At 42.3% G+C, this 15,120-nt stretch overlaps 1 protein-coding gene across 2 annotated transcripts; it reads left to right on the plus strand.

Moving 5' to 3' along the window:
- Positions 1-1,138: 1,138 nt before the first annotated feature.
- On the plus strand, positions 1,139-13,215 carry bdnf (brain-derived neurotrophic factor; the record flags this gene model as incomplete). Of its 2 annotated transcripts, none has more annotated exons than XM_079736596.1 (2): positions 1,139-1,229; positions 12,382-13,215. In XM_079736596.1, exon 2 carries the CDS (start codon positions 12,403-12,405, stop codon positions 13,213-13,215), a length of 813 nt encoding a protein of 270 aa, XP_079592722.1. In that variant the 5' UTR covers positions 1,139-1,229; positions 12,382-12,402. The 2 variants fall into 2 exon arrangements, with proteins under 2 accessions (XP_079592722.1, XP_079592723.1); XM_079736597.1 differs by lacking the exon at positions 1,139-1,229 and adding an exon at positions 4,383-4,412.
- Positions 13,216-15,120: the final 1,905 nt, after the last annotated feature.

Consider the following 15,120-nt stretch of genomic DNA (forward strand, 5'->3'; position numbering starts at 1 on the left):
TCCCTTAGGACTATTACTCATAACGTCCTTATATTGCAGGCACGCATGCAAGCATAGCGATTCGTCACTGCATAACAATCAGGCCTAGATGTCCTAGTGTAGGCCTACGCTGTGCAACCGATGGAATTTGACCGAAAACACATTTCGCATTTTCAACTTGAGATATTGGAAGTTGGAAAGTAGGCTATAGGCCTAATCGCCGATGCTACAAGTGTACCGTTAAAGGCTACCAGCAGCGCAGTCTTCGGTCAGTTCCGACACTGGAAGATGTGGATTAAACTTTTGATTTCTTAGATCAATTATTGAAGACAGAAGCGGTGGACTTGATTATTATTTTTTTTACAATGTGAGTATGAAACATTGTTTCGACAACAAAGCGTATTCGTTTAAAAAGCAGCAACAAGTTTCTCCAGAACTTGATCGCAGTTACGCAGGGACCTCAGTGTGATATTCGTTACCTTATCCTACCTGGCTCTGCCCCATCTTGGGTGGGAATAAACAAGTTGTGCGTATCATGCGTTATAGGCCTATATCCTTTTGTCGAGGTGGGAGTGAGTGGTCACACATGATTCAAATATGAGTGTTCCTAAGAAGTTGTAGGTGCCAGTAATTAAAAAAAAAGGTGATTTCGATTTAATCATTGCATTGGCGATTTGCCCAACAAACACTGGGGAAAAACTTCGATTGCCTTCGCTCATTTCAATCACGACCACTAATGGCGTTGTCCGGGCTGAGGTATTGCGTATATCTATACAAGCTTTTCTGAAACACGGCTCTTGTTGATAGTTGTCCGTACTGTAGAGCCACCCAAGCTTGAAGAAGAAGGATATTGCAAAGGGGTTATTAGAATCATAAGTCACCGAAGTGGTGGGCGATCTACTAGCACTGCTGAAGTTCTCCTAGGATGACTTCAAACTAGACTATCTACCAGCAGCTGTTGGGAGTGAGTGGATATTAACACACTTCTATCTCCGGGACAGCGTATTGGGGGAAAATGGTAAGTAACATGGAAACATCATCATTAGAAGGGATCAGTACCAATAAATACAGTCGTGCTTGCTGTTTTGGTCTCACAACGCATAGCTGGATGCGGTGGACTCGTTTGGATACTTGTGAGAAAGTGGGAACAAGAGACTCTATGTCTGATGAGGCTGATGTTGACAAAGCTTTGTGTAGAAAAGATTGTGTGGCGTTTCTCGGCGCAGGATATGCCGGTACAGTGAAAAGAGGTAAGGCAATGAGGGGGAAAATCTTCCATTGTCTCTCTGTCGCGCAAAGTGTGGATCTGGTGTAATGCCATGCAGGCTTGTGCAATTGGCAACCAGGGATCTGTTTTATGCATGTATGTTTTTCTGAATGTTTTGTCAAGGAAAAAAAGCAACATGTGCGTGTCTGTAAGCGAGCTCTTAACATGGTATTAAGAGCATGGCCGTATTGCATCGGTTGTCTGCTTTGATCTGTGTCATTTTGGCATGCCATTGGAGCCTTCGAGGCGAGATTTTTTATTTATTTTGTGTGTGTCTGCCGGCTCTTGGTTAAAAGATGTGTACGGCTATTCTAAAGGAAATGATGTCCGACCAACATGTAATCAAATATTAGCAGGACAGGCACGACAAGGTGGGAAATTCACGTGACAAGGCGCGGGGAAGAAGGATAGTAAAGCACTTTCAAGTGGCACTCAATCCCAAACTATAGATCTGTGCCCCTATAGTTACCCTGGCTGTGTTATGCTTTCAGCACGTTGGACAGAGGCACCGGATTCTTGCATGGACTAAAACACCGAGTGGACGCCAACTCTCTCTCTCTCTTTGCCAACCCCTTGCCAAACCCGGGATTCTTTTTTCAACTTTTGGTAAGCCAATAAGCCCACTAAGGGGGGCCTGTGTTCTGAAAACGGATAACGGAAAAAAAAAAAAAAAAAAAAAGCGCTTGCCAGTAAAAAAAAAAAAAAGCCAAACAAAAAAAAGCTTGTGCTTTAAAGATGTGTTGCGCCCGGTGATAGAGCATGTGAAAGTTGAAATGTTGGAGCCACTGTAAGGCGTCCGTTCTCTTACCCCCCGCTCCGTTCTCGCTAGTCTACCGCGTTAACTTTGGGACATGCAAGTCTTGGTCGTGGAGATCTAACCACGTAGTGGTTATCTGCCCTTATAAAAGGTAAGAGTCCAATCTATTGTTTCCATGTCACTCTTGCTTCTTTCGTATTTTTACGGTTTGGGTTTGGAAGATGAAGTTGGATTCAGCACATAGGGGATGTGCGCCAATATGCGCTTGGAGTGATCTTATTGCCAGAATAGAGGACGCAATGCAAATTGTTATCTCAGTGTTATTTAATGGATTCGAGTGTGGTTGGTCAAGGAGACCATTAGCATCACATTATTTAAAATTGTGGTGTTTGTTTAAATGCCATGTATAGCTCGGACTAGGGCAAAACATCCAAACAAATAGAACGGTGGTGTTGAGAAAAGGCTTTTCGAGCGCTTTCCGGACTTTGGGAACACCTAACCTGCTGCAACACCATTTGCGTAATCGTTGCGTTGTGCCTAATCATGCTCCCGATGTGGAACTTACTCTGCAGTCCTCCTTCTGCTCTGCACGAAGAATAATACGAATACTGCTGCATTTACCAAATATATATACATATATATATATGTATATATATATATATATGCCTTTCCATCCATTAATCTATCTATCTATATGTATTTATCTATCTTTCTATCTTTCATCCATCTATCCATCTACCAAGCTATCTTTCTATCTATCTATTTATCAATCAATCCATCTATCTATGTGTATATCTATATATATGTCTATCCTCTTTCATTTGAACTGTTTAGCCATTTGTATAGGCTATCAGATATAACTCGGCTTTGATTTCCCCGACAAAATCGCAATATAGCGTCGTTATCTCCGTCATCGCGATCAAATCACTTATGGTTTTACTACAACCGCTCCTTGGTTTCATTCATAAGGTGCTCCTACTCCCGCTTCACCCGCTTCACCCGCTCCACCACCCCCTTTGTCCGCAGCTCCACACTTCACATTCCGCTCGGCCCAGGCAACGACCAAATAATTCAACACATATTAATTCGTAATCATCTTGACAAATACTAATTGTCGGGATATCCCGTGGGACTCCAAACAGTAACCTATGCAAATTATTATATTATTTGGTATGGAATTACAATACAACAAAAATAGGCGTGGTCTAACAGCTTCTATTGACAGATGTGAAGGCTAGAGATGGAGAGAGAGATAAGATGGCTTGATGTGCACTTGTTTAAAGAAGTAGCCTGGATTTCTCTGGACAGAAAAATCATGCATGTAGAGGATCCACATTGATTGTGTAGATAGCCTATCGGGGGATTCTGCTAGTTTTTATATTCCTGCTGCCCCACGACCGCTTCTTGCGCAAATAAGAGGAGCCTATCTGTTTTTCCCTTTCCTGGTCAGACCCTCCTGATCGGCTTATAATAGCGTGTACACACTCTGCTGTTTTCATCCACACGCTTCCAGGGATATCCTACATTTCAAAAGCATTCCGCTGCTATTTCTGGATAAAAAAAATATCATCTTCTGTATCCGAATGGAATCACTCGATCATTTCAATCAATTTCCAATATGGATCAGATCGACCTACAGTGGAGAGAGTGTTGTTCTTACTGATTACGATGTATGATTTATTTGTTGCCATGCATCAAACAACTCCTATTGCTTATTAGGCGACGTTGGGTGTTATAGTGCGCTTCTTTGGGCTAGAAGCTACGTCACGCCATAATTAAACCTGTCAGAATTGAAAAATGCCCATCGGCAGATTAAAATATAAAAATATTACATCTCCCATAAATAGCCTTGAATGAACAGTCATCCTACAAAATATAATATTTTAACGAACGAGCCATGATTTGGTTTGAATTTTGATTATAACCCATTTGTTTGGCCCTTATAAATAAAGTAGAGCGCGGATAGATGGGATGTTACTCAAGCTGATTTGCAAATAATCGTCTAGTTTTTGTGTATCAGCTTCTCTTTTCGCCGTTTCTAAGGCGGCAGCGGTATAGTTTAGTATGAACGCGGCGGAGAGCCGTGGGATGATGGTGTGGGTGTGGGCGTGTGGGGGGAGGGGAGCGCGGAGGCGGGGTAGGAGGGGGGTCTGTGGGGTGGCACGACACACTTTGTATGTATGAAGGTTTTTTTATAGAACTTTCTGCAATGTACGTCATCGGATGGGTCCATAAATGGGGCTGTGTTATCTTACCGAGAGTCTCCCATGCAGCCGGCCCCCCTCTCTCTCTCTCCCTCTCCCTCTCTCTCTCTCTCTCTCTCCCCCCCCCCCCCCCCCCCCCCCCCCCCCCCCCCCCCCTCTCTCTCTCGCTGCAGAGTTAGGGTGGGCGGCAATACCACATCTGATGGTAAGGTTTCATTCCGAACAAGATGAAATGCTTGGCATCACTTGACGAAATATCGGTGCTGCATTCTTTACAGATGATTCATAGACCAGGGGCGATCATATTCAAATGTAGGCCTGTTGTGTGTGTGTGTGTGTCATGAAAATATTATAGCCCTATGTCTCGTTTTTTCTGTTCGACCAATGGTTGGGATTTTGGACTAGACATCTGGCGAAATCTATTTTAATGCAGGGTTATATATGAAGGGATTTCAACTCGGTGTGGATTTGTGAGTTTTGGTTCACACGTAGGCCTGTTCATTTTTCTCTGTATGTAATAGAAAGACGCTGCGCTATTTAGGTTATTTTTTTTACTGTAGATTATATTTGCTAAAGGTGAGTCTGCTGTGGTGGATGTACATTGCACAAAATAAGAAGCGATTTATCATCGACTGTCTCAATAACCCGACAATAAATTATTTTGTCAAAAAGATGATGGAAAATAGCCTATTCTGTAATTTATATGCCTATATAGGCTCATTATCATCAGCTATTGCTATTGTCTGATAACGGTTCGTCAGAGATTATTTTTGCCATTTTTAAAATAAATGATGGGTATTTTTGTTTCTTTAAAGACGTCAGAAAACAATAGGCTGTTCTATTGTTAGATCATCCTCCATGTATGGATCGCAGAGGAACGCGTGTCCAGGTGTTGGCGTGACGCCACTGCGGGACATGGGTTCAAAGTGTTATGTATTAAACATTTAAATAGAGTTCTGCACACCTTCTGACATTACCCCAATTAAAATTATCAGGGCGATTTGTGTTTCTATACATCACATATCCTAAATAAATCCAATTTACGCCATGCGGTTGTTGTTGTTGAAGGGTGCCAACATATTTTATTATTATTATATTCATTTAAGTATATGTTTAAACTGCAGGCCTATAGATGGGCGTGTTTATCTTTTTTTCACAAGCCTGATTGTATATCCACTGTTTCATGGAATGCCTTGCAGAACGATATTCGAGAGGTATATTCAAATAATAGATTTTTTTGCGGGGTTTGTTTTGCATTCTCCCGAGGATAGTTCATATGCACTTTTTACATCAATGCTTTTTACTTATCATATAGCAAAAAAATGCTCATGTCTATTTTAGCCCGCTTGCAACCGCATGCAACGTGTGGGGATGTTCAACAAAAGTAATTAGGAGGAGAGAAGGATAGGAAAAAATCCCGGTGGATGCAAGAAAGAGGGGGGCAGTGTTTCACTATTTAAGATGATGACTAAAATCTACGGATCCATTTGAGTTTGTGGCAGTATTAACATAACCATTTCAGGAAATATAATTAATAACAACGGAAATGATGCAGATTGTGTTTGCCTTTCCACCCTACACCAATTATTTCACAAGCAACAATTAGCTTTGAGGCTGAAGATTAGTCACGTGTTCTTATGTGCTTTCCCAGAAACCCTGTTAAGCGTCACCCATTCTCAGAAATGGTTTTGTATTGCAATCAGGTTTTTCAAAAGTAGCCTAATGTGTTTCAAACCTCCTTCTGGATGCCCCTCCATGGTCAGCATTGGACCGTGTGGACTTGTCATTAGAGAGCGATTGGTAATTAAAGTAGGTTACTAAATTGTGATGTAAGTCCTCAATTCTGCACCAATTTATTATTATTTGGCGATGGGTGTGACCCTATATGTGTTCCTTATTGAGGCACCTTGCACCAGTTTTCCACAGATATATTTGATGTTCAAACATCCAGAATGTATAACAAAGTGACGAGCTTTATCATAAATAAATTGGTATTGAAGTTATGACCTTTGCCCTAGTTATAATGTGTCTGTTCATAAGCGCTACACATCCGTGTATCAAAGACATCCGTCTACAGATTCTGATGCGTGAAGCCTATGTCTTCCTCGACGCTCCGTGTTGAGCCACCTTCAGTTATGCGCTGGCTTTGCAGAAAAACGAGAGAGAAGCAGTGTTGTTGTTTTTTTTTGCTCTTCTAATGGGATGCCAGGTGATTTATTTATGAATGACTTTGTTGGAACAACCCCCTTGTGCAGTGTGCGATCCCCCCCTCCTTCTTTTGGAGTCATGTCGCCGAGTGATTGCTGATGCAATACTTTGTCATCCAGAGTTTGCCCTCGCCTCCTGCGAGCCTTGGGGGAGGCTATATTCATCTTGGCATGATCCCCGGGTGTGCTGGAGGTGGGAGTGACTCATGGAGCAGGTGTGAGCTGCAGCATCCACTCCCGTACTGCCGCTACATGCCAAACGAGAGCCCTCCGACTCATCCGCTCGTGCAGAGAGGAGCCCCATCATAATACATCTCCTTACATTGGAGTGCCTCCAAGCCACGGGGCCAATAAGCTGCTTGGCCCCTGATTGAGGACTTGTGCGGTCAGTAGGGGACTTTTTCAAAATGGCTAGTGCACACTGTGACTCACCAAATGGCAACTGTGACAGAAATATATATATATATATATATATATATATATATATATATATATATATATATATATATATATATATATATATATATATATATATATATATATATATATACATGATGGTTTGACGAAGGAACATATAGGCCTATATTATGCACCAAGACCAAAAATAATCCTAATCTGTATGCATATGTGCAAGGGTTTGGTAGGGGAATGTTACACGCTACACGTCAATATTCTGGTATAAGTGGTAATAACAGTGTTGTAACTCTGTTGAGGACATTTTTAGATAATAATAACAAATGGTAGTGCATTCTTATGTCATCTTTTTGCAATGCTTCATTAGATGGCTACAGTGTTTCAACGATAAAACTGAGTTTAACTTTATTCGTTTATATATAGGGCTTTGTCTATCTCTTTTAGAAATATCGTTGTAGATTAATGAACATGTAGTCAACAATATGTTGGAATATAGACCTATCATTTTAGCTTATAAGCTCAAGGGAAATGAGATACCTTTGTATAGTTTGGTCTCCATTGATAGCCTATAATGCATCCAGAAGTGCACTTCGCAATTGCGCCAAAGTCTAAAACATGACCCAATACGGAAGGCGGAGGGTGTGGGGGGGGTGGGGGGGGGGGGGGGGGGGGGGGTTATTCGACTTAAGTCCATGTCGTTAATGATCGTAGCTTAGAGAAGGAAAAGGACAAAAATAAATGCAAATGAACGACCCATGAATGTTTTCTACCTCGGGGGGGCTCTTGTATCTTGAGCTCGGTGGCAACCAGTCAGCCGGCGGCTGGAGTCACATGTTGCGACGTCACCGTGTAGTAACTTACTGTAGTTGTAAAGGATCGTCATTCGCAGCGCGCTCCCGGTCCATAGTGCGGCTGCAGCTCCACAGCATGCAACAACTTCTGCTCCCCGCACCGTCTGCAGAGAAGCCGCGCAGCCATGGGACTCCATTTCCTCATCCATGCAATTTCCACCATCAATAATTTAATCTATTTGCTCCAAAGCTGAAGAAGACACATCACCCAAAGATATATCTCGGAGGTGACTGTGGGGGAAAATATTGCTTTTAAGTTATAACTCAGGGGAGTAGTCTTGACACATCCCAGATGACTCTGTCTCGTTGAGTGAGTCTCTTTACGACTGGGCAGTACAAAAAGGTACGTGTTCGCTTATGGGCTTGTTTTCATCACTTTCGCTTGTTTTCAAATTGTTGGGACGGATGTAAAGTCCGATCCTGATGGGGATTATCCCTCTAACGCACGACCCGGTGGTGCAGCTCGACAAGGGATACGTGTAACCGAATCCTCTCGCTCATTAATAAAGAAGGGGTTATTATGTTGATTGGATTTCTAATAGAGTCCGGGAAAGGGATCTCAAGTAGTCCTGCGTAGTGATACAGCAGAATGCTGTCGTGTGCTGAACTTAGGGATCTATTCGATCTGTCGTCAGAAAAAAGGTAAACTATTTGAACTATCCAACGTGTTTATTAAAAGCAACCAAGTCAGCCACTGGGCCTTAACATCATGCATTCTGTAGTCCCATCTTAGCAATGTTTTGCTCATGACCAGACGGGGAAGCTTGGAACAATCCTCAGAATGTAGTCCAGCCTTTGCTCATCTATCCTCGCCCACCAACACCTAAACAAAGTAGGTTTTGTGCAGAATAAACAAGAACAAGGAAAAACTAAGTGATTAACTCATTAAGACTTTATAAGAAACTTGAGACCCACGCGACAGTTTTTTTGCCGACCCATAGTTAGGTTAGAGTTCAGTCTAGGAGATGACCCTAAAAAAAACCTCGGTAGATTCCGAAAACATTTTGCTTTTCTTACTTTAAGTGCATGCGCCTTCATCACGGATATCTTCCTGAGCGACTTGTTAGTGCTGTACTGCTATGGGGCTATTGTGGAGTGATGTGTTCAAATGTAGGCTAGAAAATATCTATCTATCCATCTTTCCACCTATCCATCTATTTATCTATCTATCTTATTTCACCGCTCTATAGGTGTGTGTGTGTGTGTGTGTGTGTGTGTGTGTGTGTGTGTGTGTGTGTGTGTGTGTGTGTTTGTGTGTGTGTGTGTGTGTGCGCGCGCGTGTTTGTATAAAGGGAGTGTGCTGATATTCACCCAACATTTCACGGTCTCAGGCGCCATCTAGCGTCAATGTGTGGGAACTGAACAACTGTTCATTTCCACATGCGTGGTACTTGTAATGAATTTCTTGCGTGCCTGTGTCAAATCTAAGTGTTTATGGTAATCTAACCATTTATCTGCCTCAAGTGCCCGACGGCCTTTACTGGAGATGGAAAAAGGTATCTCTGTGTATCAAGTAGCATTACTTATTCAGGAAACATAGTCTCTAAACAGACATTAAGCCTATAGAAGTTATACATCAATAATCAACTAATAATAACGTTAGATAAAACAGCTAGCCATTAGCACTGATGAGCGGAGAAGCTTGATGTGTCGAGAAGCTATCAAAGATGAGTCATCCTTGGTTATGGGAAGAAGATTAAGTATTATTTCGATCCCTCCTGTCAAACGTTTTATCTGGTAATAGTGGACCATGCCTTGAGGCAAGGCATAATTGAAATGCTTTGAAATGCTCATCTTCTAACTCATGTGCGTTGTGTGTCAAATTGGAAACAGTGCTCTCAGAGAAAACAAGCATCCACATGTGTCATCCATTACACATAAAGCCTAATTGCCTTTGCCTTGAATTGAGGAACAAATATGTGGTGTGCTACAAAACAGTATGTTTTTAGGCTTTTTACCTAAGAAGCGCTTTGAAATACAAGCAATGATCTTAGAGAATACATTTTAACAATGAAGTTCTCTTTTAACAGTGTTACTATTTTATTTTATTCAAGAAGGGGTTGAAATTAATATCAAGTAGTCTGGACAGAAACACCAGAATGTGTCAACACTTGTAAAGAAGTGAAAGACAATGGCATGTATCCAATAATAATACCGGTCCTTTGATGCTTTAAAGGAAAAATAAAGACTTTCCAGCATCTTTCAATGGAGGGATTTAACACAATAACCTCCACATGACAAAAAGAACATGGGAAACAAAGCCTTTGTATAACAATCTAACAGGTGTCCATCTTGAGGTGTGAACAGTCTTTTTTTTTTTGCCTCACCTGCCTCAATACTTTTGACCCTGAATCAAGGTGTGTTTGCATTTCACATGCAAAAATCAGTGCTGCTCTTCACCAGCAGCATGCGCTCAAAACATGATTCGGTAACAAGAAAAACAGTGAGAAATTGAATTTTTATCTCATTTTATCTCTAGTTATTCAGTTGGATTGTGTTTTTCGTCTATCCCTGTTAATCATATACATTAAAAGCCTTAAAAATACATTTGTTTAATTAACTGTGAAATCTGACTTGGCCAGACTTTTCTTAAAGACATGTCAAATATGAAAAAAACAATAGTTTCTATTACCGAACTATAAGACATTATGAGCAAGTCCCGCAGCAGTTAAATGATTCACCGGCTATATTGCATAGTACCAGGATGTTGATCGAGAGCATCAGCCATATTGATTCTCCTGATGGAAACAGGAAATCACAGAAATAGAAATGAAATGGTTTGTTATTCCCGGTGTGAGGATACCCAGAGGAATGGCGAGCAATTGCACACTGATTAGTGGCATTACCCCCAACAACCTCCCCCCTCCTCCATTCCCTCCCCTGTGGAGACCTGCGAGAGACGTCATCACTGGTTGTTATGCTGCGAAATGACGCGGGTCGCTCTCTCCCCTAACTCCGCCTCCTCCACCTCCGCCCCCCGCCCGGCTACTGCAATATTACCCGTGTGGTCTGTCAGGGGAGGTGCAGCACTCTGGCTGCTGCAGCGCCACCGTTAGGTGTGACACCTAACAATGATCAGACCTCGCCCTTCACCACGATAAGCGCATAACGGTGCCCTTTGCTTCTAACGGCGCCCTCTGCTTCTAACGGCACGGGGGTAATGGAATCATAGATTGAATGAGAAGCGGGTCACCGCAAACAACAGATTTTCTGGAATTCAATGTTTTATCTTTTGTGTCGAAGCAGCCTTCGCAGGTCCGCTCAAAAAAAGACCTGAACATGGTTCCTGTGTTTTGACCTTTTTAACCCGTCGTCAACCAGGCGCCCCGCACCCAAAACCTTGAACGTCTCAAGCATCTCAGTGGCTCCGTTCTCCTTTTCATGATAATGATTCGAAAATAGGCTTTCATGAATAAAAGCCTAGTAAAAAGGGAAAAAGAAAAAGGTGTTGGGTTGGTGTGTTAATCCTAGTTATTTTAAGGGGCTGCTGTTGTTTTCGTCAGTGAGGGAAAACGCTCCCATCCCCCCTCGCACAACCAGCCCTCCCCATGTCCTCTCGCCGTACGCTCTCACACTCCGGAGAAGCGCGTCACGTAGCTCAGGGGCTGTGAGGCTCATTAAGAAGAAGGATGTGATATTCTGAATAGAGACTGAGACTCCCAGAACGTCTATTTATAGACCAGATATCTCTATGCCGGTCGCCGTGGTGTTGGTTAATTGCAGCAGCGGCCCAAGACGCCAATTAAGAATGAAACAAATGCTTTTGAGGTGGGGTTTTCTCCTCCCTTCTGTTCAAGTCTTTCTCTCCATCCCTTTCGGAAGGCGAGGGGAAGTGTTCCATGTTTATTCCCGTAGTCGGTTGGGACACGGGAAGGACAGCATGCCCCGTGCAGTCCAAGCCTCTCTCGGGCTATTTTTAAATGCCCCTCTCAGGAAGCAGAGAACTAGGTTTCTTTTCATCATAATTGCTGTCTGTTGGTCGTGTTCTGCTGGGATGCTTACCAATACAGTGATAAACAGGGAATCTCAGTGTGGCTTCAGGTAAGGGATGTATATCAATCCAACTGGCTTTAAAGTGTTATGGACGACTATGTCTGGCTAAGTCTGGTCTTGTGTCATGTGACTATTGTTCCCCCTGCAATGCCTGCTAATAGTGTGAGCGATGCTTTGGAGCCTTGAGGTACTTAAGAGTGTGAGGCGCATGACGCATCTCTCAGACTTCCCGTATCCCATCCTATTAGTTGCTTCCCCTCCACTCTCATCGCTCTCATGCCAGAGCAGGCGCGCCTCCTCTCTAAATGCAGTTTCCCATTCATGAATATCCAGACCACTACATGATCCTAACTGTGGGTTACACCGAAGGGAAGGCAAATGTGGTGAAACAACCTGCCATTGCTGGACTTTGTTGGTCTCATCAACAACTGCCCTCTGTTATTATTGCAATTGTTTGTGAAATCATGTCCTATGTCCACTCCAGTATTGGTCCCTTGTCAACAATTGGGGGTTAACGGACAAAAATGGAATAGATTTATTTGAAACAAAACAAAAGTCTCATCTGTCTGCCATAAAATGACGACGACCTTGCCACGACGGCACCTTTGCTTGATGACTTTCGTCCATTGAAATAACACGATCCCGGCAGACATGCGTCTGGACTAACCTGAGTGTCCTTCTGTTTTCTCCCCTCCTATTGTCTCTGCAGTTCCACCAGGTTAGAAGAGTGATGACCATCCTGTTCCTTACTATGGTTATTTCATACTTCAGTTGCTTAAGAGCTGCGCCCCTGAGAGATGCCCCAGGCATGCGGGCCCACCGGACAGAAGGCTTCTTGGGCACTGCGGCGACCGAGGCCCGGGGCCACGGGACTCCGCAGAGCGGGGCCGGGCCGGGCCAGCGCGGGGCCCTGCACTCGCTCACAGACACGTTCGAGCAGGTGCTAGAGGAGCTGCTGGAGGTGGAAGAGGAGGCAGCCCAGTTGGGACAGGGGACCGAGAAGGGCCCGGCGGGAGGGGGCGTCCTGGAATCCCTGGTCGCCACGGAGACAAAGGATGTCGATCTGTACGAGTCACGGGTCATGATCAGCAACCAAGTGCCTTTGGAGCCGCCTTTGCTCTTTCTTCTGGAGGAATACAAAAATTACCTGGACGCGGCTAACATGTCCATGAGGGTGCGGCGACACTCGGATCCCTCAAGACGCGGCGAGCTCAGCGTGTGTGACAGTATTAGCCAATGGGTGACAGCTGTGGATAAAAAGACGGCAATAGACATGTCTGGGCAGACAGTTACCGTCATGGAAAAGGTCCCTGTCCCCAACGGCCAGCTGAAGCAATACTTTTACGAGACCAAATGCAACCCCATGGGTTACACAAAGGACGGCTGCAGGGGAATAGACAAGCGGCACTATAACTCCCAGTGCAGGACAACCCAGTCCTACGTGCGAGCGCTTACCATGGATAGCAAAAAGAAGATTGGCTGGCGGTTTATAAGGATAGACACTTCATGTGTATGTACATTGACCATTAAAAGAGGGAGATAGTGTATAACATGTATAGATTTTATTGAAGAGTTTGAAAAATGAAAGAGAAAAAATATCTATTTGTATATATACATAACAGGGTAAATTATTCCGTCAAATGAAAATTTTATGGACTGCATGTAAAAAAAGATGACGTTTATACAGTAAAAGTGATACTACAGTCTATTTATTGAACATATTCATGACCTTGTAAACAATTAAAAAAAAATCTGATCAGTCATTTGCGCCCAGTTCAAATTACTATATCACATTCCTCAAGACATTGTGACTTGTTTACGTTGCCAAGAATTAGAAAATGAAGGAAGAATCAGGCAAGGAAGGAGGGACAGTTCCATCTTCAAAAGCTTGCATGCTGCTTCAATTGTGAATTGAGAAATCCTCCTCTAAAAAAACTAAGATGATGCCGACCAAAACATTTGGTTTACATACTCAGCAGAAAAACGTTTTTCCTCTCAAGTAATTTATCTGTTTACTGTCCTAAACCTCACAAGGTAATGTTACATACTATGTCAAGGTGCTGTTGTCAAAGCTTTGCTGTCTATTTTTTTATCCCCACCAGAGTACTATATATAAGATTATATAAGAATATAAAAGAGACTATATATATATATATATATATATATATATATATATATATATATATATATATATATATAATTTATTCATTGACATGTTTCTGGGATAACAATACTCATTTTGTATGTTGTGAAGTTGTTTGCAATATTAAACTGAAATATCTGAAGAAATAAAAATGAATATAGGCAAATGAAAAGAAAAGCAATGTTGACAAAGTTTGAAAAAATGCTTTTTCATATAGATTAACACAGTCAGGCCAACAGACAGACAGACCTCCAGGCAGACTGACAGATAAACAAACAGCAGACGGGCGGGCGGGCAGGAAAGCCAACAGACAGACAGAAAGACAGAACAGCAGAGAGATAGACCGATCGGCCGACAGCCAGACAGACAGATAGACAGACAAAGTAATATTAAATAGGCGTGTTATGGGTAGCGGCACAATCAAGTAATTAAGATGTGCTGGAACATCATTTTCTTAAATGTCATGTGAAAAAGAGGAGGCATAATGTTGTGATTAACTTAGTAGAATATAAAAAATATATAAAAACACATTTTAATATAATGAGATGAACACAGCCACTTATAAAACAAAAACAAACACAGTTGTTTAATAGATCAGGTATGGTTATTTCACTATGGATGCAGCAGCATTAGTAGAACATTAACTTATTTGAAATTCTGGGCAATGATACAAACCATATACGTAGAGGTAATGGAATCCAATCCAACTCATGAAGTTTTTATTGGAGATGAACTGACACTGAGCCTATCTTAGCCATAATTAGACCTCTACCTGATTCAGGTTTTTGCAAACGCCCTGATTAAAGTTGGTTGCACACTTACTAACAAATAATAATGTATCAAATAATCTTAACAAACACCAATTTAAGGAGATTTTAGCTATGTATAATCTAGTTATATATATTTATCATTTGTTTGGCGTTTTTGTTTCCCGACACTTTAAGGTAAGTGCATTGGTAGAAATAATTGGAAGAAAACATATTTCTTCCTAAACAGAGAAGATGTTTAACTCTTTTGTTTCTGAGAACCTCCAGAGGAGGGGCTTCATAGAGCAGTTTGTGGTTGCGTTCATTATCTAAGCTGACAGTGTTGAGTTTCCATGCCAACAGTAAGAAACATGATAAGCCTGTTGTATCTCAAATGGCCGATCCCATTACTTCAGGAAAAGAGCTAAGGTTGGCTCACATTTACGGACAGCTGGATCAAGTTAAGACGCTTTATTTCTTCAGCAAGCAAAGTATGGAAAGCATTAGAAGTCACAAGGATGAATGTTTTAAAGCTAAAATCCAACCTTTAAAGTAGGGT

Source organism: Pollachius pollachius, assembly GCF_949987615.1.
Source record: "Pollachius pollachius genome assembly, chromosome: 5".
Lineage (NCBI taxonomy): Eukaryota > Metazoa > Chordata > Actinopteri > Gadiformes > Gadidae > Pollachius > Pollachius pollachius.